Genomic DNA, 25,686 nt, shown 5'->3' with positions numbered 1-25,686 from the left:
TTAATCCGAAATTTATAATTGCTTTTCTTTGGGGGCCACATCCAGGGTGGTCACCGGCTGTTCTGGGCTCAGTGCTCGGGAGCTTATATGGTGCTGGGGATGAACTCCAGGTCTTTGGCATGAAGAGCATGCCTCCTAGCTCCCCATCTACCTAGCCCTGACACCTGACCCTAACTCAAACACTAATCCTAATCTCAAACTTAGCCTAACCTGGGGGGGGAGAGCAGGGGGGAACTCTGATGCTTATCAAGATACTGCTAAGCTCACCACATACTGGGGCTGGAGTGATAGCAGAGAGGGTAGGGTGTTTGCCTTGGACGCGGCTGACCCGGGTTTGATTCTTCTGTTCCTTTCGGAGAGCCCGGCAAGCTACCGAGAGTATCCCACCCGCATGGCAAAGCCTGGCAAGTTCCCTGTGACGTATTCAATATACCAAAAACAGTAACAAGAAGTCTCACAATGGAGACGTTACTGGTGCCCACTCGAGCAAATTGATGAAAAAGGGGAGGACAGTGCTACAGTGCTATCAAGATACTGAAATAGTGTCAACCACTGTAGATATGGCTCCTTGTTGATTCCCAGCACAGCAAACGAAACAACTAACTGGATGACTTGTTACTTATAACAAGAACCTTGTAACACAAGAGACTAGGGGTTCAAATCTACCATCACAATCTGGAGATAAACCAGCCATTGAAAGAAAGAGTATAAAGCACACCTCTCCTTCTGTGGGATTCCTATTCCCAAATTACAATGTTGCTGTCATCGTAGGAACATGGAAGAAGGAGAAGAGAGAACAGTGGGCAAGACTGCTTGATCTGTCCCCATTGGGACCTCAGTTGAAATACTGGCACCGCAAGGCCCCCAGAACACTGGATGCCTCTCGCACTGCCACGCCCAAGCCCGTTGCTAGTGCTGACCAGCGAATCCACCGCTCAGCAGAGGTGGCCACAGACCCCTGAGGCCACTGCCTGGGAACTTCATCCAAACAAAAGGACACACAAAATAAAAAACAAACCGGCCACTGTTTTATAAAATAACCGATACACTTCCGAAACATAAAGGTCACAAAATACCAAGACTGGAGGACACTTGCAGATTCAAGACAGCTGCAAGAGATTTGCCCACTGAGTGTAGGATACCCGGTCAGCAGGTCAGAGGCTGAGCTGAGTGGGCCGTAGTGGGAATAGTTGCAGAGGACGTTACGGGGGCCAGAGAGTTGGTCTCAACACAGACAGATCAGATCTGCGTTTCTCAGACAGCTCACCCCAGGGGCCACAGTGAAAATCCTAAATGGGGAACTGCAGTCAAAGGCAAGGGGGCCAAGAGGACCGTACAAGGGTGAAGGTGCTTGCCTGGCATGTGACTGGCCCTGCTCCCATCCCCAGCATTGCCAAGAGTGACTGTCCCCTGAGCGGAGCCAGGAAAAGCCCTGACCATGTTCAGGTGTGACCCCTACTCCCGACATCAGAAACAGTTAAATGGGGTGAAATGTTCACAATATATAAATCTGGGTAAGGATTACTATTCTTGCATATTTTTGTGGGGTTAGGGTGTTTTGGGGCCACACCTTGCAGTGCTCAAAGCTTAATCCTGGCTCTGACTCAGGGATCACTCCTGGGAGGGCTCAGGGGACATGTGGGATGTTGTGGACCGAACCAGGTCAGCTGCATGCAAGATAAGCATCCTGCCCACTGTACTCAGGTCCATCCTATTCTTGCATATTTTAAAAGTTTGAAACTACATATAACTAAAAAATTACCTTAAAATTAATTAACTTTGGCCAACATAGCAGGGGATTACCCCAGAACTATTTTTTCATTAGATTTTCTTTGAACAGAGATTTCCCCTAAAGTGTATAGTTTTTATTTTATTTTATTTTTTTGCTTTTTGGGTCACATCCAGCAATGCTCAGGGGTTACTCCTGGCTCTGCAATCAGGAATTACTCCTGGCGGTGCTCAGGGGGCCATATGGGATGCCGGGGATTGAACCCAGGTTGGCCGCGTGCAAGGCAAATGCCCTACCCGCTGTACTATCACTCCAACCTGAATAGTATATTTTTAATGATTTTTACCTCTTCTTTCCCAACATTTATATTTCTCCCCCCGCCCATTTTTTAAAAAATTGTTCGGGGGCTATAATGAGTTGTGCTTGGGGGCTACTCCTGGCTCAGTTTCTGGGTGTCACTCCCAGTGGAGCCCAGAGGGACCATGTGATGCTGGGAAACAAACCCAGGCAAAACACGGGCGGGGCCTGCTAGCTCTTTCTTCCGCCCTCACTTCCTTCCGCCTTCACTTCTGGTCTCGTACTCCTTTCATCACATCGGCGGAAATGTGTGCAGTGGCAGTGGCGATGCCTGATGTTGAAACCCCGATGCTCCCTTCATTCTTCTCCCTGCACTCTAACAGCAGCTGCGGGGCCTGACTCCCACTCCGACCTTCCCTCTCAGAGTGAGCACGGGGCACAGCCACCAAGGGCTCCTCGCCTCGGCCTCGGACACAACAGCAGCTGCATCCTGTGCTTCTGACCAACGGGCTATCAACCAGAGGTTCCCAACCTCCTCCAGACATTTCAGTAACTCACTCCAGCACCCCCTAGAATTTGGTGGGGATTAAGGGGAATACAAGATTACTGGCTTGTTTTAACTTCTGGGGGTCATTTGAGGCCATACCCAGCCAGTGGTATGTGGAGGCTGGTGCTCCTGGTTCCAGACTGGGTGTTATGCCCGGAAGGCAGCAGTCGAACCCGAGCCTCCAGCATGCAAAGCCAGCCTCACCCACTGAGCTCTCCCCACCAGCCCTTCTGTGTGTGTGTGTGTGTGTGTGTGTGTGTGTGTGTGTGTGTGTTGGGGGTATCACATCCTGCAGGGCTTACTCCTGACTCTGCTCAGGGAGCATGCCTGGGGGTGTCCTGGGGACCAGATGAGGTGCCAGGCAGTGCCCGACCCACAATCCACTGTGCTATCTCTCCAGAGCCTCCTGCCAGTTCACTTTAAAAGGTTGCAGTGAAGGATCAGCTCGCTTTGGGCCGTGGGAAGGTGGGAGCTCCCCATCCATGCGAGGCAGGCTCTCAGCGCCTCGGCAAGCCCCCCATGCTGTCAGTGCTCCCAACCCCATGCTTTTCGGTTTGAGGAGGCAGACCCAACAGGACTTCCAGGGTTTTTATGGAAGCTCCCATAAAAGGCATGGCTGGTGCTTCAAAATCTTCATTCATTTTCTCACCAACCCAGAAGTCTTGGCAGTGGGGTTGAAACCGCCCTCGCTCGCTCTCCCTGTCTTCATTCTTTGGAGCTTTCCAAGTTACCTCGTTAACACAGACCAGGTGTGGTTGCGGGTTTTTTGGTTTTGGGGCCATACCCTGTGGTACTCAGGACTTCCTCCTGGTTCTGCATACAGCAAGCAATCAGTCCAGGAGGGCCTAGGGGACTACAGGGGTGACCAGGATTGAATCCCGGTTGGCCGAGTGCAAGGCAAGCACCCTACCCACTGTACTATCTTTCCAACCTTGCATTCTTTTGTTCTTTCCTTTAAATAAATAACAAGACATTTGGGACTGGGAGCAGCCTCAGAGGGCTAAAGCACTTGGGGTTTTTTTTTGTTTGTTTTTTTCTTTGTTTTTGGGTCACACCCACTGACCTGGTGATGCTCAGGGGATCATAAGGATGCTCAGGGTGATGCTCAGGGGATCATAAGGATAGCTGAAAATCAAACTCAGCTCTTCCTTCCGTCCTTCCACATGCAAAGCGGATGGTCTGCTGGCTATACTATGGGCTCAGGCTCCATGCAGCACATGTTTTACAAGTGGGACCTCCCCAGGTTCCATACTCAGCACCACATCATCCCCCATGCCCTGCTGGGAGTGCTCCCCTCCTCCCAATACAAGGAAAGCAACCTTTGCTTCCTGGTTCTGGAGCTATTTGAATAACCAGGAAAAAGATGGAGTATTATCACAGATGTTCCCATGGCTCCGGCCTGCAGGAAATGCCCAAGTCTTTAGGAAAAGGGGGTGGAGGCTTAATGGAGAGCAAGATCACAGTGCTCCTGACAGCCTTCTTTTGCTTTTGAGTTTCATGGGAACACCTGATGGGGGGAGGGTGGGGAGAGGTAAGCAGTATTTTGGGACCATGTGGTGCTAGGATTGAACCCGCGATGCCTGATTACAAAATGCCCCAACTCTATGAGCACCCCTGTCCCCCACCCGAATGGGGATATTTGTCATCTGTCACCAGTCAAGGGGATGGGTGGACTTCTGCTGGGATTTAACTCCAAATCATTTGCCAGTGACTCACCCAATCAGGACTGTTGTAAAAAAATGAAGGGGGCAGGGAGATCATTTTAAGGGCTAGTGGATCTGCTTTGCAAACTGGGGGCCTGGATTCAGTCCTTGGCATTTTTTTTTTTTTTTTTTTGCTTTTTGGGTCACACCCGGCGATGCACAGGGGTTACGCCTGGCTCTGCACTCAGGAGTCACTCCTGGCGGTGCTCAGGGGACCATATGGGATACTGGGAATCAAACCCGGGTTGGCTGCATGTAAGGCAAATGCCCTACCCACTGTGCTATCTCTCCAGCCCCGACATTGTTAATAATTCTCTGTGCACTGCTGGGTGCAACCCTTGAGCAAATGAGCCACAGTAGCCCTTGAGCATGCCCCCCCCCCAAAAAAAAAAAAACACATTTGCAACTAGCTCAGTCAAGTAGAAATACCCATTACACTGGTGAGAGGAGAATGTGGATGAGAGCAAAGGCAGCCAGAAAGAAGGAGGGCAGAAGTGAGGCACAGCAGGGAGTCGGGGCCTGCAATGGCTCAGATTCCAGAAGTATGGAGGAACGGTTGGTTGTGCTGAATGCTCACAAGTTACACAAGATACGGGCAGCAGAGCATCAACAGGATTTGGCAATCCGAAAGCCTCAGGCAGAGAGGAAACCCACCCTTAGACTGTGACTGTAGAACTGAGATTATCAAAGGGGACGGGGGAAGTGACCGACAAGGGGAGAGGTGGACCAGAGGGGTGTGGGGCTGAGACATCCTCACAGTGATGGATGTGCCGGCTGTGGCATGGGGTGGTAACACTACCCCCTGTCTCAGCATTATTGCAATCAAATTGATAGATTAAAAACAATTATGGTATATGGGTAGAAAGAAAAATGGAAGGAAGGAGAGGAAAGGTAGGAGGAAGGAAGGAGAGGGGAGAGAAGGAAGGAAGGAGCAAAGAAGGGAGGAAGAAAGGAGGGAAGGAAGAAGGGAAGGAAGGAAGGATAAAGGGAGGGAAGGAGGAAGAGAGGGAGGGAGGGAGGGAGGGAGATAGGAAGGAAGAAGGAAAGGAGGGAGAGAGGAAGAAAAAAAGGAAGGAGGAAGGAGAAGAGGCAGGGAGGGAAGGAGGGGGAGGAGGGAGGAAGGAAGGAAGGAGGGAAGGAATAAGGAAAGAAGAATGTAAGGAGGGGGGTGGGAGGGAGGGAGGGGGAGGAGGGAAGAGCGAGCTGCTGGAGGCCTTTGAAAACAATTCAGGTAGACGCCAAACAGTAGTAGTCTAGCAGGAGATGATACAGGGAGAACAGCTGAGGATGCTTTCATTGGGCCCGGCTCTTTCTCTTCTCATCTGCGTCCTGCTAAGAAGGCCAATGAGAGAAAGGTGGTTCTGCCATCAAGAGATGGCAAATTCCCTGGGGCCAGAGTGATAGTACAGTGGGTAGAGCATTTGCCATGCATGTGGCTGACCTGGGTTTAATCCCTGACATCTCAATCATATGGTGTCCCGAGCACCACCAGGAGTAACCCCTGCAGGGTGTGACCCAACCCCACTCCCAAACCTGCAAAAAAGAGAGAGAGAGAGAGAGAGAGAGAGAGAGAGAGAGAGAGAGAGAGTGAGTTAATACATACATCCTTATGTTGAGCGGGCTTCAAGCTTGCCCTCGGGGACCTGCCCTGAAGGCACCAGGCCCTGGGCACTCGAGGGTGCTTACCCAGGCACCGGGCCCCACCATGCTGTTTGTACCCCAGGAGGAAGAATCGACCCTTACAGGCTCCTCTTGTGTTTGTCCAGAAAAACGTCATGAGGATGAAGATTCATCAAACAAGCTTTGCGCACTGGCTGCCTGTGCAGCTGCCACTGCTGTAAAAGCAGCTGAGAAATGAAAGAAAAATCACACGGAGAAAGGAGGGGCTGGAGCCGTGCTGCCGGAGAGGTTTTAGAGGCTACCTGGGGCTAGAGAGACGGCACAGAGGTGCCTAATGCTTGGCATACACAAGCTCCAGCTTTGGTCCCCAGCGCTGCTTGGACTGGGGCGGAGATGTAACCAGGTGTGTCCCGAAACCAAAAAAGGAACAGAACAAACATTTCAGAGCCTGTCATTTTTTGTTTTGTTTGGGGGCCACACCCAGCCGTGATCAGGGCATACTCCTGGCTTTGTCCTCTGGGATCCCTCCTGGTGGTACTGGGGGGACCATATGTGATGCAGGGGAACAAACCCAGGGCAGCCACATGCAGGGCGAGCACTCGACTGGCTGTACTCTCTCTGGCCCCAGGGCACTTTTTAAAAAATTTGCTTTTGTTTTGGAGCCACACTGGGCAGTGCTCAGTGCTTACTCCTGGCGGGGCTTGGGGGACTCTATGGGATGACGGGGATTGAACATGGGTTGGCTGCGTGCAAGGCAAGTGCTCCCGAGTCTGTTTAGGAGAGGACAACAGCAAAGGGGGGTGGGGAAGGGAAGCGACAGTACAGTGGGAGGGAGTTTGCCTTGCGTGAGGCCGAACGGGGTTTGATTCCCGGCATCCCAATCCCTGGCAACCCATAAGGTCCCCGAGCACCGTCAGGAATAAACTAAGTGCAGAGCCAGGAGTAAATCCTGAGCATCTCTGGATGTGACAAAAAAAGAACAAAGAAAAAGAAAAAGGTAAGAAGGGATGGATTCCAGATTACAAGTGGCAGGACTGACTTTGGTTCTGTTTTTGAGTCACACCTGGCTTTGCTCAGGGCTTGCTCCTGGCAATGCACTCAGGAATCACTCCTGGTGAGACTTTGATGCCAAGGACCCAGGTCAGACTCATGCAAGATCAGCACCCTACCCACTGAGCTATCTCCCCAGCCCCGAGGCTGACTTTTTGGAAGAAAATAATGAAAATATCGTTTTTTTTGTTTGCTTGCTTTTTGGGTCACACCCGGCGATGCACAGGGGTTACTTCTGTCTCTGCTCTCAGGAATTATCCCTGGCAGTGCTCAGGGGACCATATGGGATGCTGGGAATTGAACCCGGTCGGCTGGGTGCAAGGGAAATGCCCTACCTGCTGTATTTTCCAGCCCCCAAGAAAATAACTTTTATTTCAAGACAAGAGTGTTTGCAAGAGTATATCTGAGGAATTTGGCAGCTGAAATAAATACTGACCTTGTCTTACTGACAGGGGTCTAGGGTCCTCGCCAGCAGGTCACCCAGAGGTGCGTAGGATCCAAACCAGAGCCCTGTGCCCACCTGGCATACACTACACCCCTCTAGGCCCTCCAGTCCCATTTTTTATGGGTATTTATTTATTAATTTTAAATAAGAATGAATAGACCAGACGGTACAGAGGCTCAGGTGTGCGTGCAGCTGATCTCAGTTAGATCCTGGACAACCCCTATGGTCCCCTGAGCACAGAGGCAGGGGCAGGTCTTGAGCACTGTGAGGTGTGCCCCCGCTCCGAACAAACAAATATTGAACATTAAAGTGGCTGTAAAATTTGTCCACGAGTTAGTTGGCATTCTAGTCTTTGAGTGTGTGGGGGGGGGGGATCCGAAGCCCCTGTCCTGGAAATGGGGCTGAACTTAAGGATTGTGGCTCCGAGGGACCCTGGAGCAATAGTTCAGCGGGTATGGCACTTGCCTTGCATGAGGCTGACCCCAGCATCCCGTATGGTCCGCCGAGCACTGCCAGGAATAATTCCTGAGTGCAGAGCCAGGAGTAACACCTGAACACTGCCATGTGTGATCCCACAACCAAAAAACAAAAAAATAGAACTGTGGCTCACAGAAAGAGGATCCTGTGGAAGGCAGGGCTTCTGTGGCAGGAACTCTTGGAAGGGGGCCAGCCATGGTGAAACTGTTAGATGACAGAAAATCAACCATAGGGCTTGTACCGCTTAAGTCCCGAACTAGAAATACAGCAATCTAGAGAAGATACTTAAGGATTGGGGCTAGAAAGATAGTACAGTGGATAAGGCACTTGCCTTGAATGCATTTGACCTGGGTTTGATCCCCGGCACCCTACACGGTCCCCTGAGCACCTGCAGGAGTGATCCTATGTGCAGAGTCAAGAGTAACCCCTGAGGATCACCATGTGTGGCCCCCCTCCCCCCAAACAAAACAAAACAAAACAAAAAACACTGCAGGATTTCTGGTCCACGAATACTACAGGATATTAAGCTTATAAACCGTGTAAAGCTTCTATTGAATTTCGGGACATTTTGTTATGCCCGTTGGATAATGAACACACACATTTAAAAGGAGCTTCTCTTTTTCATCTCTTTATTGTATCATCTATCCAGCATTTTGCAGGAATACACATGAATGATTCCTGAGGTTCCTTAAAAAAACACACACACACATCTGGATGGGGTTGAGCAGATGGCTCACTGGGCTGAGGGTAGGCTTTGCATGAGGGAGGCCTGGGTTTGACTTTGTCTGTTGAGGGGGATCTTTCTATTTTTTGGTTTGGGCCGTACCTGACAATGCTCAGGGGTCACTCCTGGCTCTGAGCTCAGGAATTACTCCTGGCAATGCTCAGGGGACCATATGGGATGCTAGGGACCAAATCCAGGCACAGGTGCCTGATCTGCTGTACTATCACTCCAGTTGGTCGCTTGTTGGGAAGTCTTTTGGGAAACCAGCATTATGACATGAGTCACTCCTGGCAGTACTGGGGATGGAGCAGAGGAAGTGAGGGAGGCAGGGAGGCAGGGAGGCAGGAAGGTTGGGAGGGAGGCAGGGAAGGAAGGAGGAAGGAAGGCAGGCTGGGCTATGTCTCTGGCCCCACAGTCTCTTTAGAAAGCAGCGAGGGCCTACAGCACTGGGAATGTCACCTATATGGCAAGGGGCCACAACAGTCCTGACCTGGACAGCTCAGGTCCCAAACTGGCTGAATGAAAATTCCATTTCTCCCAGCTGTGTGACCGTGACCCTCAGTCTCCCAGACGGGGAAATGAGGATACTATTTTCTAACTCACATTTTTAAGGAAGTTTGTTGTGGAAAAAAGCACCTCATACATATTAAAATGCTATGGAGCTATTAATTACTACTTTTCCTACTGCTCTTGGGGTCGGAGGAGTTGTAATTAATGACTAACCGCTGACAGCCTGATCAGAATGTCCAGGAAGAGCCATACCAGCGTGGTAAGCCGTAATTACCATCTCTTCAGGCTCTTCCTGCTCTCCACAAGGGCACATGGAGCTGAGACAGGATGTATTTTACAAGCACAGCTGTACAGAGCACAGAGTCACAAACTGTCCGTGGTCTTTGTTTTGTTAGGAGGGGTCATGCTCCAGGTGCTCTGAGTACTCCTGGCTCTGTGCTCAGGGCTTACTCCCGGCTCTGTGCTCAGGACTTACTCTTGGCTCTGTGCTCAGGGATCCCTCCTGATGGGTACTCAGGGAAGCAGACATGGTGCAGGGAATTGAACCTAGGCCTGCTGTGTGCAAGCGAAGTGCCTTAGCCCCTGTGCCACCTGTCTGGCTTGAGGACCATGTTCTTAAAGAATGGGTAAGTTGAATCCATCATTATGTTACTTTTTATTTGCTTGTGAGTTGTCTTGTAGGCTGCGACTCAGTGGAAGTAAGGAGGGAGGGAGGGAGGAAGGAAGGGAGGGAGGGAGGAAGGGAGGGAGGGAGGGAGGAAGGGAGGGAGAGAGGGAGGGAGGAAGGCAGGCAGGCAGGCAGGCAGGCTCATCTTGTCTTAAGAAGCTGCTATAAACTTGTGAGCCGAGCACTTAACCACAACGAAAATCCTGGCGACAGAACTGACATATGCTAGACAGACCCTCGCCACCACAGCCATCCTCCACACAGACCCAGCACCTACTTGGGGGGGCCGGGATGGGGGGGGGGTCCCTTCTCGCCCACTGGCGTCTCCTATTTCTGAGCCCCCGTAGCCTTGTTGGCCTTTTCCGTGTCACACGTCCTATTCTAACCCAAGGTTCCGGGACCTTCTCTTCCTTCCCCAGCTGGGATCTGCTCAGCCGCAGGGGTGAAGGGAGACGCAGGGGTGAGGGGAGGCACGGTCAGGGAACTGGCGTGTGCTTCTCACACCGTGGGGGACCGTGGGGGTTAACCCTGGAAAGGGCCTGGGAACAGCCCGACGTGCTGCAAGGGGCCTTTCACTGATTCCTGGGTGGAAGGAAGTTGGGCCAGCTTTGACCTTCAGGTTCGGACACACCTTTGAAGACAAAGAACAGTGGGGTGCCGACCAGGAGGCTGACATCAGAGAGAGCCAGGGAAAGGCCCAAGAATCCTGGGGCCCGACCTAAGAGAAAGGAGGAGGCAGATAAAGGGAGACTGTGTCTGGTTTGGCCCGGGTGGATTTTAATAGCAGCTCAAGGTAATTATAGCTCACATTTATTGAGCACTTGCCGTGGGCCAGGTGCCACTTACATGATCTCACCAAGGCTGCACGGCCTCCCTATAAAGGTAGGCAGTGCTATTACCTACTTTGACAGAAGAGGCACAGAGAGGTTAAGCAACTTGCCTTAGGTCACACCGCCAGTAAGAGACAGACCAGGAAATGCCCACAGGCATGTCCACTTCAGAAGACTTGGTGGCTCAACCCCAGTCCTGGTGGGTGTCTCCAGACACAAGCGCATACCCCAGGCGCTGCTCTGCTGGCTGGTTCCACACCGGTTGGGCAGTGCGGGGGCAGAAGGGAGGCCAGGACACAGGTGCCTGGTGACCTAGGAGGGCAGAGTTCCTGGGAGCTGGGCGCTGGCACCGTCAGCCCAATCTCTCTACCCAAGCTGCTGCTCAGGTGGATTCTGCTCAGGGGAAGCAGGGGGGTCCCTCACTTCACCCCGACTCACTCGGCACGAGGGTAACCAGGGTGGAGAGAGCGGTCACTGCAGGGACAAAACAATGCTTTCTCGGCCCAGCTACTGGCCACACCAAAGTGAGGGAGGGTCTTGCCCGGGAGAACATGAGACCTGGAACGAGGGAAGAGAGGAGGAGCAGGGGCCACTCCCAGGCACTGCATGCACTCAGCCTGCTGGGTATTGCCCGGAGGGTTCCCAAAACCACAGGGTGTAGCCCAGATAGGAAAAGATCCATGCCGACTTTGACTTAAACAGAGGAGTTGTTCTCTCTCGGGGCCCACCTGCAAGGCTGGGTACCTGGGGAACCGTGAGTGTGAGAGCAAAAGCATAGTCACATCAGGCTTTCCTCCTCTGTAAGTCCATGCCAAGAGCTGGCAAAGTCAGAAGAAAGGATGCCTGGGATTTGTTGCCCAGTACACACAGATACACAGTCAGGAGCTGGGCACCGGAGACAGCAGGGCGGGAGCGAGGACAGAGTGGGGAGGCGCTTACTTGCCTCGAGCAAGCCCCACAGGGGTTCAATCCCTGGCACCACACAGGATCCTGTGAGCACCGCCAGGAGTGATCCCCGAGCACTGCAGGTTATGGCCCTCAAACAAGCCAACAAAAAAATGCTGAAGACAGGCGGGGCTTCTGTTGTCTCCTCTCCATTTCTCCACTTAGAATCTTGCTTGTGTGTGGAGCTAAGGGTCCTTCTACCATCTCTCTAGCCCCGTAAAACAATCTTAGAAGATTTTTTTTTGTGACACCCACATTCACTTTCTAGACTTAAGCGGCTAGACTAGAGGCTACACTCACTTCTGCAGGCCCCGCGGAGTGGAGGCAGAGCCCGAGAGGCAGGCACCAGGCATGACACCCACCACGAGGTCAGGGACAGGAGCGCCCTTGCCTCGGACACATGAGAAGACCCCTCCAATCTGCTTGTTTGCTTTTGTTTTCATTTGGGGGCTAAACCCAGCAGGGCTCAGGGATGACTCCTGTGCTCTGGCACTCAGGAATTATTCCTGGCGGGGTTATGGGACAATATGGGATGCCGGGGATTGAACATGGGTCAGCCACGTGCAAGGCAAGCGCCCTCCCTGCTGTACCATCACTCTGGCCCCTAGACCCATCCCTTCAAAGGTGCCTCCTGCTTCTCCAGTCCTTAGTATAGGCCATGAGGAAGACTGTGGGCTGGGGGTGCCCCTAAACATGCTCACTTTTCTTCACCAGTTGGGTGGGAGGTCACCCCGCAGGCAAACAGGCTCAGGGGTTCTCAAAACATATGGTTCCCTTTTATATTTTCGTTATGATGGGGCATTTCAAATAAAAACAGAAACGAGAATATGGTAAACTCTCCGTGGACCTGTCACCTGTTTCAACAATGGCACTGTTCTGTGTTTTGTTGTATTTGGGAGCCGCACCTACTTCTAGCTCAGGGTTTGGAGGGGACCGACTGCACTGGGGGTGCGCTGGGGCGGAAGCAGGGTCTCCGGCAGGCAAGCCTGTGCCCAGCCCTGAGTCACCTCCTGACTTTCTAGCATGGGAACAAGGGGTGGAGCATATCCAGAGGTACTCAGGAGTGCCAGGGACAAAACTGGGGTTGGCTACATTGCAAGACAGCTGTCTTAATGCAAGACAGGTGCCTTAATGCCAGTACAGTCTCTCTGGCAAGAAATATATATATATTTATATTTATATATACATTATATATTTATGTAACGATAGCACAGTAGGTAGGGCATTTGCCTTGCATGCAGCCAACACAGCCATCCCAAGTTCGATTCCTCCGCCCCTCTCGGAGAGCCTGGCAAGCTACCAAGAGTATCTCGCCTGCACGGCAAAGCCTGGCAAGCTACCCGTGGCATATTCGATATGCCAAACACAGTAACAAGTCTCACAGTGTTACTGGGCCCGCTCGAGCAAATTGACAAACAATGGGAGGACAGTGACAGTGACAGTGATTTATATATATAAATATGTATGTGTATATATACATATATACACATATATATTTGGTGTGTGGGAGGGAACACATTGAACCACACCCAAGAACGTTCAGGTTTACTCCTGGCTGTGCTCAGTGATCACTCCCGGTAGGTCTCTATGTGAAGCTGCGGTCAGCCCTGTGCCAGACAAATGCTGTAACTCTGTCTTCTCAGGTCTTGCTAGCCTTTTGTTTGGGGCTACACATGGTGTTGCTCAAGGGTTACTCCTGGCTCAGTGCTCAGAGACCACTCCTGGTTGTGTTTGGGGGACCCTCTCTGGTGATGGGGATCAAACCCTCATTGCTGCATGCTAGGCAAGTGCCCCGCCCACTGTACTATCACTCCAGTCCTATCATTTTTATGTCATTTTTATATCATCCAATTATGCTGGAGGATTATTAAGGCAGGATTTTTACATGTAGAGACATATAAACCTTAGTTGTAGGAGTGTGACAAATGGAGGTGCTATTTGACAAATCACCATCATAAAACATTTCTACCACATCAGCTAAGTTCTCTTCACTGATATATATATATATATATATATATATTTTTTGCTTTTTTGGGGTCACACCCAGCGATGCACAGGGGTTACTCCTGGTTCACGCACTCACGTATTACTCCCGGTGGTGCTCGGGGGACCATATGGGATGCTGGGAATCGAACCCGGGTTGGCCGCGTGCAAGGCAAACACACTACCCGCTGTGCTATCACTCCAGCCCCTCCACTGATATTTTTACCTTAGCTCTGCCTGGGACTTCTGAACAAGTTTTACTGTCATGGTGGGTGTTTCTCAGCAGTTCCCTGAGCCCCTTTCAGGGACACTGTGCTGCAGTCGGGCACGAGGTAGGGTTGCACATACAACCTACGCTCAGGCATGCCCCTTTTGGGAAGGTTTGGGGGGCACACCTGTCAGTGCTCAGAAATCACTGCTGGAGGTGCTCAGGGGACCCAGTGAGGTGCCAGGGATCAAACCCCATGGTCTATGAACAAGGCAAATACCCTACCTGCTGTACCATCACTCCGCCCCCTGGCACACATTTCTGCAGGCTGGTTCTGTGTTCACTATTCGCGTTTTCACGAGCTGGTGAAACAGCCAAGAGCTTCTCTCAGCCAACAGCCTGAGATGTGTTTTCAACTTCCCAGAGTCGCTGGAGCCCAAGCCTAAGCGATAGCCCTGACGCTGCTCAGTCCTTTTCTTATTCTGGGGCTTCCACGCACAGAGAGGAGGCCTTCTGGCCAGGCATCACTGGGGAGAGGGTCCCGGGGCTCAGCTCCTGCTGGGACAGGAACAAGACTGTCCAAAGGTCAGGAAACCGTGGAGCTCCAGGGTCCAGGATGGGATTCAACCCATCCAGGCCACACGATGCACTGACTGGTAATCCCAGTGACCGGTGACGGCGCTGGGTTCAAGTCGACTGGGCAAGGCTTCTTCCTTCGAATGGGTCTTCAGGGTCAGCCTCCTTCCCCAAATCACTCTTCAGAGTGGAGCGCAGGACCACAGCCATAGTCCTCCTAAGTCTTCCTGGTCATCTAAAGCAGAAACTCGCATCGCCCTCTCCCTGTCTGTTCAACCATTTGCAGTACATTGTCCAGGCACCCGCCCCCAGCCTCTCACACCGGGGAAAGAACATTCCTTCCTGCTGCACCAAAGCCAGTCCTAGCCTTCAGATGGTGTAAATCCCAGGGGACGCCCTCTACACCAGCATTTCTCTGCTTCCCGCGGCCCCCAGGGTGGTCCACGGGAGCCAGAGGTGGAAACCACGTGAAGGGGAGAGCCACTGGTGGGAAACAACTTTAGAATGGTTGGAAAAGGATTGAGAGGCTCAGCCAGAACACAGGCTGCTGGAGAGCAAGGCCAGCTCAGGGGCAGGGAGCAAGAGCAAAGCACCTGGGGGACACTCAGGCCAGGCCGGAAGCACGAAGGCCCTCTGTGTTTGCTTATTTGTTTTCAGACCATGCCCAGGAGCTCAGCGGGTGGGAGGTGCCATTCCTAGACAGTACCTGGGACCAAGTTTTGCATACACCTGGGCTCCTTCCTGTATGCAAAGTATGAGAAATACTAACATTTTAGGGACGTGGGGGAGAAGTGTCCACAACTAGTGATGCTTGAAGCTGCTCCCAGCAATGCTTGTGGGGACCAAGCCCACACTCAGCCCAGGAAGCCATCTCTCCGGCCCTGAAGTACTAACGTTTTAACATTCAGCTTAGGGGCTGGAGCAATAGCATAGCAGGTAGGGCATTTGCCTTGCACCCGGCTGACCCTGGGTTCAATTCCCAGGATCCCATATGGACCACTGAGCACTGCCAGGGGTAATTCCTGAGTGCAGAGCCAGGAGTAACACCTATGCATCGCTGGACTATTCAACTTAATGCCATTCTCATGATAATGAGGCTCTTCCAGGAAAGAGGTGAAAGTTCTCCTTTTCTGATTCAGAATTCAAGACTCAGAGACCTGCCCAGGAAGAGATGGAGGTGGAATGATGGGACGCTTCCTCAGTTCCAAGGGGCTTCAGCCATTACACAACTAAACACGAACTTAGGGGCTGCTATGAAATTATTTTTGCAGATGTGGTCTGCAGCTACAATCAACCAGACCACGGAGAGAGATTCTCTCCCACAATCCGAGTGGGCCTGGTCCAATCAGTTGAATGGTTTTACAAACTAAAGTGCAGTTTTCCTGAAGAAGAGGAATTCTGCCTCCAGCAGCTGCTCTTCCACCCACAGTCTTGTCAGACAATTCCTAGAAATGAATCTTTCAGGGGCCATGGAGAAGGCTCAAAGAGTTGGAGCACATGGTTTGCATGTGGCAAACCAGGCCTCTCTTTCCCTTCACGATCCTGAATCATTCACCAGGTGAGGAGCAGTTCCTGAGCACCAGGTGTGGGCCCAAACCACATGCCCTCTCAAAATCTTTCTTTTCAAAGCCCCAAACAGGGCCAGAGTAATAATACAGTGGGTAGGGCATTTGCCTTGCATGCAGTCGACTCAGGTTCAATCCCGTATGTTCCCCTGAGAACCACGTGAGTGATTCCTGAGTGCAGAGCCAGGAGCAGCCCCTGAGCATCACCGGGTATGACCCAAAAAGCTCAAACATGGGCGCTGGAGAAACAGTACAATGGCGAAGGCACTTGCCTTGTCTGCGGCTGACCTGAGTTGGATTCCCCTGAACTGCATATAGTCCCCTGAGTCCCACCATAAATGATTCCTGAGCACTGAGCCAGGAGTAACCCCCTACTAGCACTAGCCCAGAACCTCCCCTCCCAATAAAACACCAAACTACCAAATATATATTCATATATAATAGGTGCAAACTTTTGCTCTATCCTCTGAAGGACCCTGAAAACAACAGGAACCCAGTTCTTTATTTGGGAGCCACATTGGGTGAAACGGGTTACTCCTGGCTCTGGAATCACTCAGGAATCACTCCTACTGGTTCTTGGGAGACGATCTGGGGTGCTGGGTATCAAACCCAGGTCTGCTGCATGCAAGGCCAACACCCTCCCCACTGAACTATCTTGCCCCCAAGGGCCCATTTCTACCCAGCCTCAGAAAGATGCCAGGCCTCTACATCCAATAACTACCAACCCACCGACCTACAGCTCAACCCCAAACCACCCTGAGTAGTCAAGGGTCGGGGCCAGCCTGGAGCATCCTGAGGCATGACTCACACATGGGTTTCATGAAAGGATTAGGAGCTTCTATCCCAGCAGGAAGGAGGCTAGCTCCATCCGCAGCTCGGCTGTGGGCAGAAGGTCTGGTCCGCTTGGCTGTCAAACGGCTGCCTGGCCTGGTCTGGGCAAGGTCACTCCCCAGCTCTATAACTCGAGGCAATTCTCTAAACTCCACCATCCGCCTAATTACAAAGCCAACCCGAGAGGCTGCCTCCTGCAGCCCCCATCCACTCACGCTAGCATTAAGGGTGGCCCATCAGCATCCCCATCTGACCTACTTTCAGGCTGGAACTCTGGCCCTGCAGAATCCAGAGCCAGCCCAGCGCCTGGGTCACACAAGCTGCCGTGGAAAGGACAAGGAGGAGGCCTGGCCTAGAGGACTGGTCTCTTCAACTCGGCCTCCTCCCGTGCCTGGCTCCCGAGGACTGCCTGTGGGGAAAGCAAAGAGGCGCGTTCACAGCTGAATGGAGAAGCTGCCGCAGCCCGGATCTGCATGCCGCATCTACTGCGGAAGGGGCAGGGGGCAGTGGGGCTCGGGAGAGAGAACAGGAAACGTGCGTGGCTGAGATGAGTCTGAGAAATTAATGTCAGGAGACAGGAGGCGTGAAAGGAGAGAGAGTCGCTCTGTGCTGAGGGAAGAGAGAGGGAAGGAAGCGCTGGGGAGAAAGCACGGGATCATCCTCACGAAGACAGCTCAGGTTTGCAGGCAGAGGCCCAGGTTTGATCCCTGTCCTACATGGTCCCCTGAACAACCTCCGGGTACGGTACAAAAACCAAACCAGAACAGGCCAGAAGAGCTATCTAGCTAGAGGATCGGCAAGTGGTCACTTAAGGCGGCCGTGTCACACTGGTCCCAGGGAGGCTTAAATGAACCAATTATCAAATTGGAGGAACCGGAGACCTAGTACCCGGGTTAAGACAATGGTCTTGATGTTCAATCCCTGGCACCACATATGACCCAGGAATATGATTGCTCATACACCACCAGGAGTTACCCCAGAGCACAGAGCCATGAGGAGACCCTGAGCACTGCTTGAATATGGCCCCTCAGTCCCCCTTAACAACCACCCCCCCATAAAAAAAATTAAATTGGTAAAGAAGAGTTTAGCAGAGTATCTCCAAGCAAGGACAAATCCAAACTAGGGCATAATGTGGAAACCTGCACCAGCCACTGTGTGTGAGAGTGTGTGTGTGTGTGTGTGTGTGTGTGTGTGTGTGTGTGTGTGTGTGTGTTGGGGGCATTACAAAGCCCCAGTTGAATGAACCACAGTAGCTCACACTGCTGAGGCCCTAGGCACCGGCCCTGCTGAACTTGCATAATCCCCTTTCATCCTCAACACCCCTCTCAGACGCCCCTTACCCCATTTCACAAAGAGACCCAAACCCAGATCACACGTGCTCTATGTATGCTCCATCCAGCAGACTCCCCGCCTGCACTGGAGGCCACAGCCTGACTCCTGCTGTGTGTGGGGCCCTGGGTCCGCACTCAGGCCGCGAAACACAAGCCTGCTCCTGTCCTGCACCCTGACAGCTAAAGGGGAAGAGCTCCAACAGAGGCGCCATCATATCGGCGGCAAGACCTGTCTCCCACTGCCTCTGCCACTTCCCTGCTCTTATGAGCCCTGCATGCTAATCCTGCAGCCACAGACCCTGCTGAGAACACATCCGATCCTGCCGGAAACACCAACTTAGATTTCGAGGGCTGGGCCTGCTTGCTAAGCAAGTCGGACATGCCAGCATTTGCAAAAGGTGGAGGATGATGTGAAAGGGGCAGACTTAAGCCCCGCCCAAGGTTCATGTGTTGAAGTCCTAACCCTGGCCCCTCCAGCCTTATTTGGAGATCTGCTCTCGCACGTATAGTCAGTCAGGTGTGATTACACTGGAGTAGGGGGTGGTGGGAGGGGGGGCAGTTCGGTACGGCTGGTGCCCTCTAAAGAGAGGGATCTGGATGTGGACATGTGAGTGACACACACAGAGCACAGGGGAGGGGATGAAGTGGGACTCAATCAAGGGTCGTCTGCCAGCAACGACCAGTTGGGCCAGACTTGGACCGGATTCTCACTCACAGCATTGTCCACAGCAGGGGTCTCCACCGCTTTGCCTCCAGAACAGACACGATGCATGCCAGCCGTTTGTGGCCCTCTGCTCTGGTGGCCCTACGGACACTAGGATGGTAACATGCACCATCCATGCCCAGGCAAAGACCAGGGTAACATCTGGGAAATGCAGAGCGAACGCAAGGCTTAGTTGCACTGCAGCGCATTGAACATCCGACCCCCCACCCCCACCCCCACCCCAGGTGCTGCCAGAAGGGTCCTGAGGAGAGATCCCTAACCCTAACCCTAGCAAAGAGCCCTGAGTTTCCCCAGAAGCGGCCCCAAAGTACAAACAGCAAAAGACTATTCCTGTACCATAATTGTGAGTTTAAAATAGGCAAGGTCTGAGAGATGTCATCTCCCTGGAACTGCCTAGGTATCAGGACTTCCTTTAATTTTAAAACAAATCCATTTTTTTCTTCTAGGCCACACCTGGCAATGCTCAGGGCTTACTCCTGACTCTGCATTCAGGGAGCACTCCTGGAGGGGCTCACAGGACTGTGTGGGATTCCAGGGATTGAATCTGGGTCTGCCGCCTACAAGGCAAGCACCCTACCCACTATATTATCACTCTGGCGCCAAAACAAAACACAGTTTTTATTGATCAAGGGCTTTCTCTGACTTCCCTGTCTGACTTTTCAAAGTCAACTTATAGTTTGGATCAGGTGCTGCCTTGCAAGCTGAAGAAACCCAGTCAGCAGGTCCAGCTGGGGGAGGCCAGAGAGACAGTTCAAAGGGTCAAGCATGTGCTTTGCTTGCAGGAGGTCCAGGGCACTTTCAACACTCCCCGGTCCCCTGAGTGACTCTGAGCACAGAGTAGGAAGTAGTTTCTGAGCACCATCAGGTGTGGCCCCCAAACAAAAGAGAAGCAGTCCCACTAGACATTTCATTCAGCCACAGGTCCCCATCCTAGGGCTGCAACATCAAAATGATTGTAAAAATATGTAACTGTAAAGTTCTGTAAAATAATACTTTTTGTTTCTGAATCACACCAAGCAGTGTTCAGTGGCTACCCCCAGCTTAGTGCTCAGGGTTGTTCCCAGCAGTGCCAGGGGACCATAAGGTGCCAAGAGCTCAAACCTGGGGCTCCTGCACACGAAGTCCACGGAGCCATCTCCCCAGACCAGATCCTCTCAATTTCAAATTTCAAACAGCTCTCTGAGACGGCTGTCAGCAGCCACTGCACCCTCAGATGTGCACACACATCCCACCCTGCGCTTCCTGATTTTTAGCCCTTGCCATACTTTGACTGTGACTGATCATGGGTCTGAAGAGAAGCGTGTCTGGCCCGGGGAATTCCAGGCTTTGTTTTCAGAGAATGATGAGTCCCACTCAGAAGTGAAACTGAAGCCGTGCTTCTTTTTGATACTTGGAAAAATATCCAACTCCTAATATATATTCTATACGAACAAAAATTATGGAAAACTATGCTCTGAAATCAGAATCTCTTTTTTGTTGTTGTTAGTTTGTTTGCTTTGGCGGTCACACCCGGCAGTGCTCAGGGGTTACTCCTGGATCTGTAACCAGGAATTACTCCTGGCAGTGCTCAGGGGACCATCTGCGATGCTGGGGACTGAATCCAGGTTGGGCGCTGGTACAGCAAATCCCTCCTGGTTGGACTACTGCTCCAGCCACTTAAATCAGAATCTCTGACGAGTTGAATGTAAACCACCAGAATTCTCTATTTTAAAACAAACAGGGACCAGAACGATAGTACAACAGGTTGGGTGTTTGCCTTGCAAGTGGCAGACTGAGGTCTGATCTCCAGCATCCCATATGGTCCCCCAGCACCACCAGGAATGATTCCTGAGTGTAGAGCCAAGAGAGTAGCCCCTCAACTTTACTGGGTGTGCCCCCCCAAAAAAAAACAAACAAAAACAAAGTAACAAAAAACAAAAAGGGGCTACAGAGATAGTACAGTGGGTAAGGAGCTTGCACTCAGCTGACCAAGCTGGCCTGGGCTTGAACCACAGCTTCCCATATGGGTCCCCTGAGCACTGACAGCAGTGATATCTGAGCCCAGAGCCAGGAGTAAGCCCTGGGTCCTGCGGGGTGTGGCCCAAGAACCAAAAATAAAGTAAAATTAAAAACAAACGAGAGCCAAGCTGTTGGTGCAAGAGCCCAGAGTTTAATCCCCGTTCCCCCCTCCCACCCACCTCCTCTGCACTGCAGGTCCCTGGACCACCACTGGAAGTGACTTTCTGCACCCCTCACTCTTTTCAACCAAGCCACGAGTAGGCCTCAGCAGAGCCAGCGACAGCGAAAAAGGACAAAAAAACCCTCAGTGTTCCTTTGGGACAAGTCATTCCTGGTCTTTGAAGTAACCGTAACCAACATTTATTAAACACTTCAGTAAACTCCTTTCCTGCCATGAATTGTTTCATTGTAGCATCAAAACAGCTTCAGGAACCTCATTATTCCCTCTGTGCAGGTGGGAAGGCTGAAGCAGGGAAAAGCAAGAAACCTCATTCAAAGTCACAGCACTATAGACTGGGCAGAGCTAGGCAGCCCCAGGGCTGCTACACAAACAAGCCCAAGGGGCTGCCCAGGTAGGTGTTTGCCTTGCAAGTGGCAGACTGAAGTCTGATCTCCATATGGATGGAAGTAGAAAGGTGGACCTACATTGCTGGCACTGAGCTGGCAAGTCACACACCCTTCTCCGGGTGGTAGACACAGTGCCCCAGAAGGAAGCAAGACAGTTCCACCAGATAGAGGAGACCTTACATGCCTGGGGGCAGCTCTGTGATCCTGCCACATGGGCTGACTGCAAAGAACTATAAGATGTCCCCAGCCCAGGGCTAGAGCCATAACACAGCCGGTAGGGTGTTTACCTTGCACGCAGCTGGATTCCTGGGTTCAATTCCCAGCATCCCATATGGTCCCTTGAGCACTGCCTGAGTGCATGAGCCAGGTGTGACCCAAAAAGCAACAAATTAAAAAAAATTTTAAAAAAAGATGTCCTAAGCCCATTTTCCTCTGAACTCATGGTTCCAAATGGTCAGCGTGGCATTATGGGTAGTACCAGGTGCTTTTCAAAGTCCTCCAAGTCTGAGGAGATGGTCAATAGGCTAGTGCTGATGTTTTGTGTGCTGGGGGCCCAGGTTCTATTCCTGGCCTAGCATATGTGACCCACACCCTTCACAGCATGAGCAGGGAGTAGGCCCTGAGCAGTGCCAGCTCCGGCCCAAACTCCCCCATCGGAAGGACCTGGGTCAAAGGGATGGCTTGCACTTTGCTAGCATGCTGGCCAGGAGAACTGAGCATAGAGAAGGTGCTTAAAGAATGCATCAGTCTGGGGTCAGCAATTCTAGTCTTACTTCTTCACTAATTGAACTGTGTGACGTTAGCCAAGTCCTCTAACATCACAGGCCTTGAGTTTCCTTAAGTTCTGTTGAAAAAATAAAACACCAGGTGCTGGAGCGATAGTACAGTGGGTAGGGCACTTGCCTTGTGTGTGACCTACCCAGGTACGATACCCAGCAGCCTGTATGATCCCCCAATCCACATCAGGAGTGCTCGCTGAGCACAGAGCCAGGAGTAAGGACTGAGCACTGAGGATGTGACCCCAAAAACAAAACAAAAAAAACCTACCAAAGCAGTGGGTCAGAACGGATTCACTCCTGCTAAGCCCTTGTCTTCAAAGCCAAGATTTGCTTTGATAGATAACTTCAGCGCAGTGTCCACTTCTCCTGGAACTTTAATCCTGACCAGTGTGGGTCAGCAGTACCAGATGAACAGCATGGTGTACTCCACTCCCTAGGGCTCTCCTAACAGAGTGGCACCTGCCTTGAAACTTGCTACGACTTTACACAGGAACCAGGATGGGACCCCACAAAAAGAGAAAGAAAAAGACAAAAGTGAGATAGACTACCTTGATCACTATGTATATTTAGATAAAGATTTTTAGGTTTGGTGAGGGATGGAGCTGGAGGGTTAGGCCATACCCGGTGCTGCTCAGGGGCTACTTCTGGCTCAGCCCTCAGGAGGGAAGCCTGGAGGTACTCCAGGATCATGTGTGGGGCCAGGATCAAAAGGGGTCATCTGCATGCATGACAAAGGCCTTGGCCCCTGTGCCCCTGTACTATCTCTGGCCCGAAATTTTAGTTCTTAACAGTACAAATTGCATATCAAGATGCCTAGCCTCTATGTTACTCACAGGCTGAGGTCCAAGGCACCAATAGAAGTCTGCTGACGGTGGACATTCTGAAGCTCATTATTGCCAGAAAGAATACAATCGGGCATTTCTGCAGCCAGCCCCTGCTGTCCAGCAGGTCCACACACGCCAGCTAGGGAAGGCAACGCCCGGAGAATGGCCCCAACTGAACTTTATTTTCTCCACCGGGAAACCTAGGCTGGGCCTCTGTTGGAGCTCCCGAGGGGCCAGAGCTCAGGAGCTTCCTCCAAGGCAGATCTGTCTAAATCGGTTATCCACCTGGCCGGGAGGCCCATCCTGGCCGGGGACCAGTCACACCTCCTTGCAGACCCCGAAGCTCCCTCGACTCGGCCTTTCCCTCCATACCCTGCCCCACCCAACCCCGCACATTTTGCAGGTGGCTGGCGGTCATCTGGGATGGGAGGGGCCGCACGCCATCAGGTTGGGTATCCAGCGATCGATCCCGTTTCCTCTCCCGTCAGCCGACAACACCCACCCACGGGTAAGGCTGGAGCAAAACAGCCTCGCAGAATCCAGGCTGCCCAGGAGCGGGAAGCGATGGCGCCCACCTTAACTCCTCACCAACTCCCGCCCCTTTCAGTGAGGCCCCAGGAACGGATCCCGTGGGCCCGAACAGTGAATCACCTGCACTTCGGCACAATGACCCTCTCCAAGAGAGGGTGGGGAAGCTCGTCTGGCAACTGCCTACACAAACGGCAATTCTCAGTGCAGCAAACAAACCAGTCTAGCCCCGAGTTGCACTTTGCGTAAGACCATGCTCGCAAAACCGCCACCGAGGAACACTTGTTGATCGATACCGATTGTTCACGCTCGGGTGCGGGCCAGCAGCGAACGGAAGCTGGCTTAAGAAAGGAGAGGATGCGGTGGGTTTGTGAAAATTGGTGTGAAGGGTCCCAAGGCTTGGAGTGCCAGGGCGCGCCTGGCTTATTCGCAGCAACAGATCCCAGTGAACTCAGCTCCCACGGGAACTTAAGGGTTCCCATCTTCTTGATTTTAACGTGGGGGTGAGGGGGTGCGCAACTTGGGGAGCGCAGGGTTGCTGGGCGTGAGCAGCACTGCTGAGTGCGCCGGCTGTCCGCTGGTCTCCGAGTGGACACGGGCCACGGCGCCCGAGTCCAAAGCAACAAGCAGCAACATGCACCTGCAACCGGGCTCAAATCAAATCGGGGCGAGGGGCGCGAGCGTGGTTCTCACGAGACAGGCGCGTCCTCCCCAGCGGTCCTAGTTGCCCGCCCAAGGAAACACACGTCCCGGGCGCGGCGAGAGCCGGCCCCTTTCCTCCCTATGCCCCGGCTTCCTCTTGAATACCCTCAACACGGGGCCTGAGAGTCTCTGCAAGCAGGAGAACGCATGCACCTTTTAGCTCTCGAAGACCCCAAAGCCACTCGGCGCGCCCGAGAATACACACTTGCCCAGGGGCCGCGCGTGGGATCAGAGGGCAGGTTGTTTCCTCCGGGGGTCCCCTCCACCCTCTAGCCCCCACCCCCACCGCCCCCGGGCTCCGCGCTCGCCACCCCAGCAGTACTCTGGTTACCTCATTGGCTCGTGCTGCGGCGTCCCGAACTTGAGCCGTCGGTTCCGCCGGCGCAGTCTCCTCCTCTCCGGCGGTCAAGGGACTGTTCTGAGCCGCTCGAGGGTCGCCGCCACTGCCCGGCGCCGCCTGGCTGCCGCCGTCCACGCTGGCGCCCACTCCTCCGGCCGACGAGGTGGCAGCAGCAGCACCGAGGAGCCCGTGCGCGCCGTCGGGGTCCCCCGCCGCCACGCTGTGCACCAGCCACGCATCCACGCGGGTGCGCGGGATGAAGGGGACTCCCAGCGCGCGCACCTCCCGGAGTAGTCGTCCCTCGGACGGCACCGCGGGGTCAGGCTCCCAGCCCTTGGGGTGCAGCTGGTCGGCGCGCCCCCAGCCTCCCCAGGCGGGGAAGGGGCTGAGCGCGTAGGCGGGGCTCTCCGGGCCACCTCGCAGCAGCAGCTCATCGCCGGGCAGGGGCGGCGGCGGCAGCAGCAGGTAGAGATCCAGGTCCACGCGGAGCCCCGCCAGGCTCAGCAGGATGGTGAGGTGCAGGAGACCGCCGCCGTCCGACCACCATGGCTTCAGGTACTTCATCTCCCGGCGCCCGCCGCTCCCCGCGCTCCCGCCGCCGCAGCGGCACGTGCGGACCCCGCGCGCCCCCGCCGCCGCCGCCGCCGCCACCTGCCCAGAAGACACGGAGAAGCGAAACAATAGAGCGGGGCGCGCGGCGGCCGTCGCGGGCTCCCAGAGCCGGGCACAAAGGCGCACCCTGCGCGGCGGGCACTGTGCCTGGGACTCGGCAGAAGCGGAGGAGGAGCCACCTGTGCGCCGAGACCGTCAGGCCCCGCCCTCCTCAAGACCACGCCCCTAAAGACCACGCCCTCCGCCGGGCACCGCTCCGTGAGGCTCCGCCCCTCCCCGGACCACGCCTCTCCTTCAGACCAGCGCCATCAGGCCCAGCTCCCGCCAGGTCCCGCCCCTCCGAAAGACCACGCCCCTCCGCCAGTCCCCCCCCCCACCTCCGCTAGACCACGCCCCAGGAAAGGTCACGCCCCCTCAGGGCCCCTCTGGGGCCAGGTCACGCCCCTCTGTCAGGTCCCGCCCCTGCCAGGCCCCGCCTCCAGACCCTGGCCTCTGCGCGCGTGGGAGGCTACGCAGGGCGCCCCTGCTCAAAAGGCTTCTCCCTGGGGCGGGACGGGGCGCACGCAAGGCTTAA

At 53.5% G+C, this 25,686-nt stretch overlaps 1 protein-coding gene across 1 annotated transcript in view; it reads right to left on the bottom strand.

Moving 5' to 3' along the window:
• NFE2L3 (NFE2 like bZIP transcription factor 3) overlaps window positions 1–25,180 on the bottom strand; it is a 37,462-nt gene extending 12,282 nt beyond the window's left edge. The window contains exon 1 of the mRNA XM_056118432.1: window positions 24,492–25,180. Within this exon, the coding sequence (XP_055974407.1) occupies window positions 24,492–25,064 (573 nt within the window). The 5' untranslated portion in view covers window positions 25,065–25,180. The remainder of the gene's footprint in view (window positions 1–24,491) is intronic.
• Window positions 25,181–25,686: the final 506 nt, after the last annotated feature.

Source organism: Sorex fumeus, unplaced genomic scaffold, assembly GCF_029834395.1.
Source record: "Sorex fumeus unplaced genomic scaffold, SorFum_2.1 ptg000037l, whole genome shotgun sequence".
Taxonomy (NCBI): Eukaryota; Metazoa; Chordata; class Mammalia; order Eulipotyphla; family Soricidae; genus Sorex; species Sorex fumeus.
This window is presented reverse-complemented; position numbering and strand designations above follow the sequence as displayed.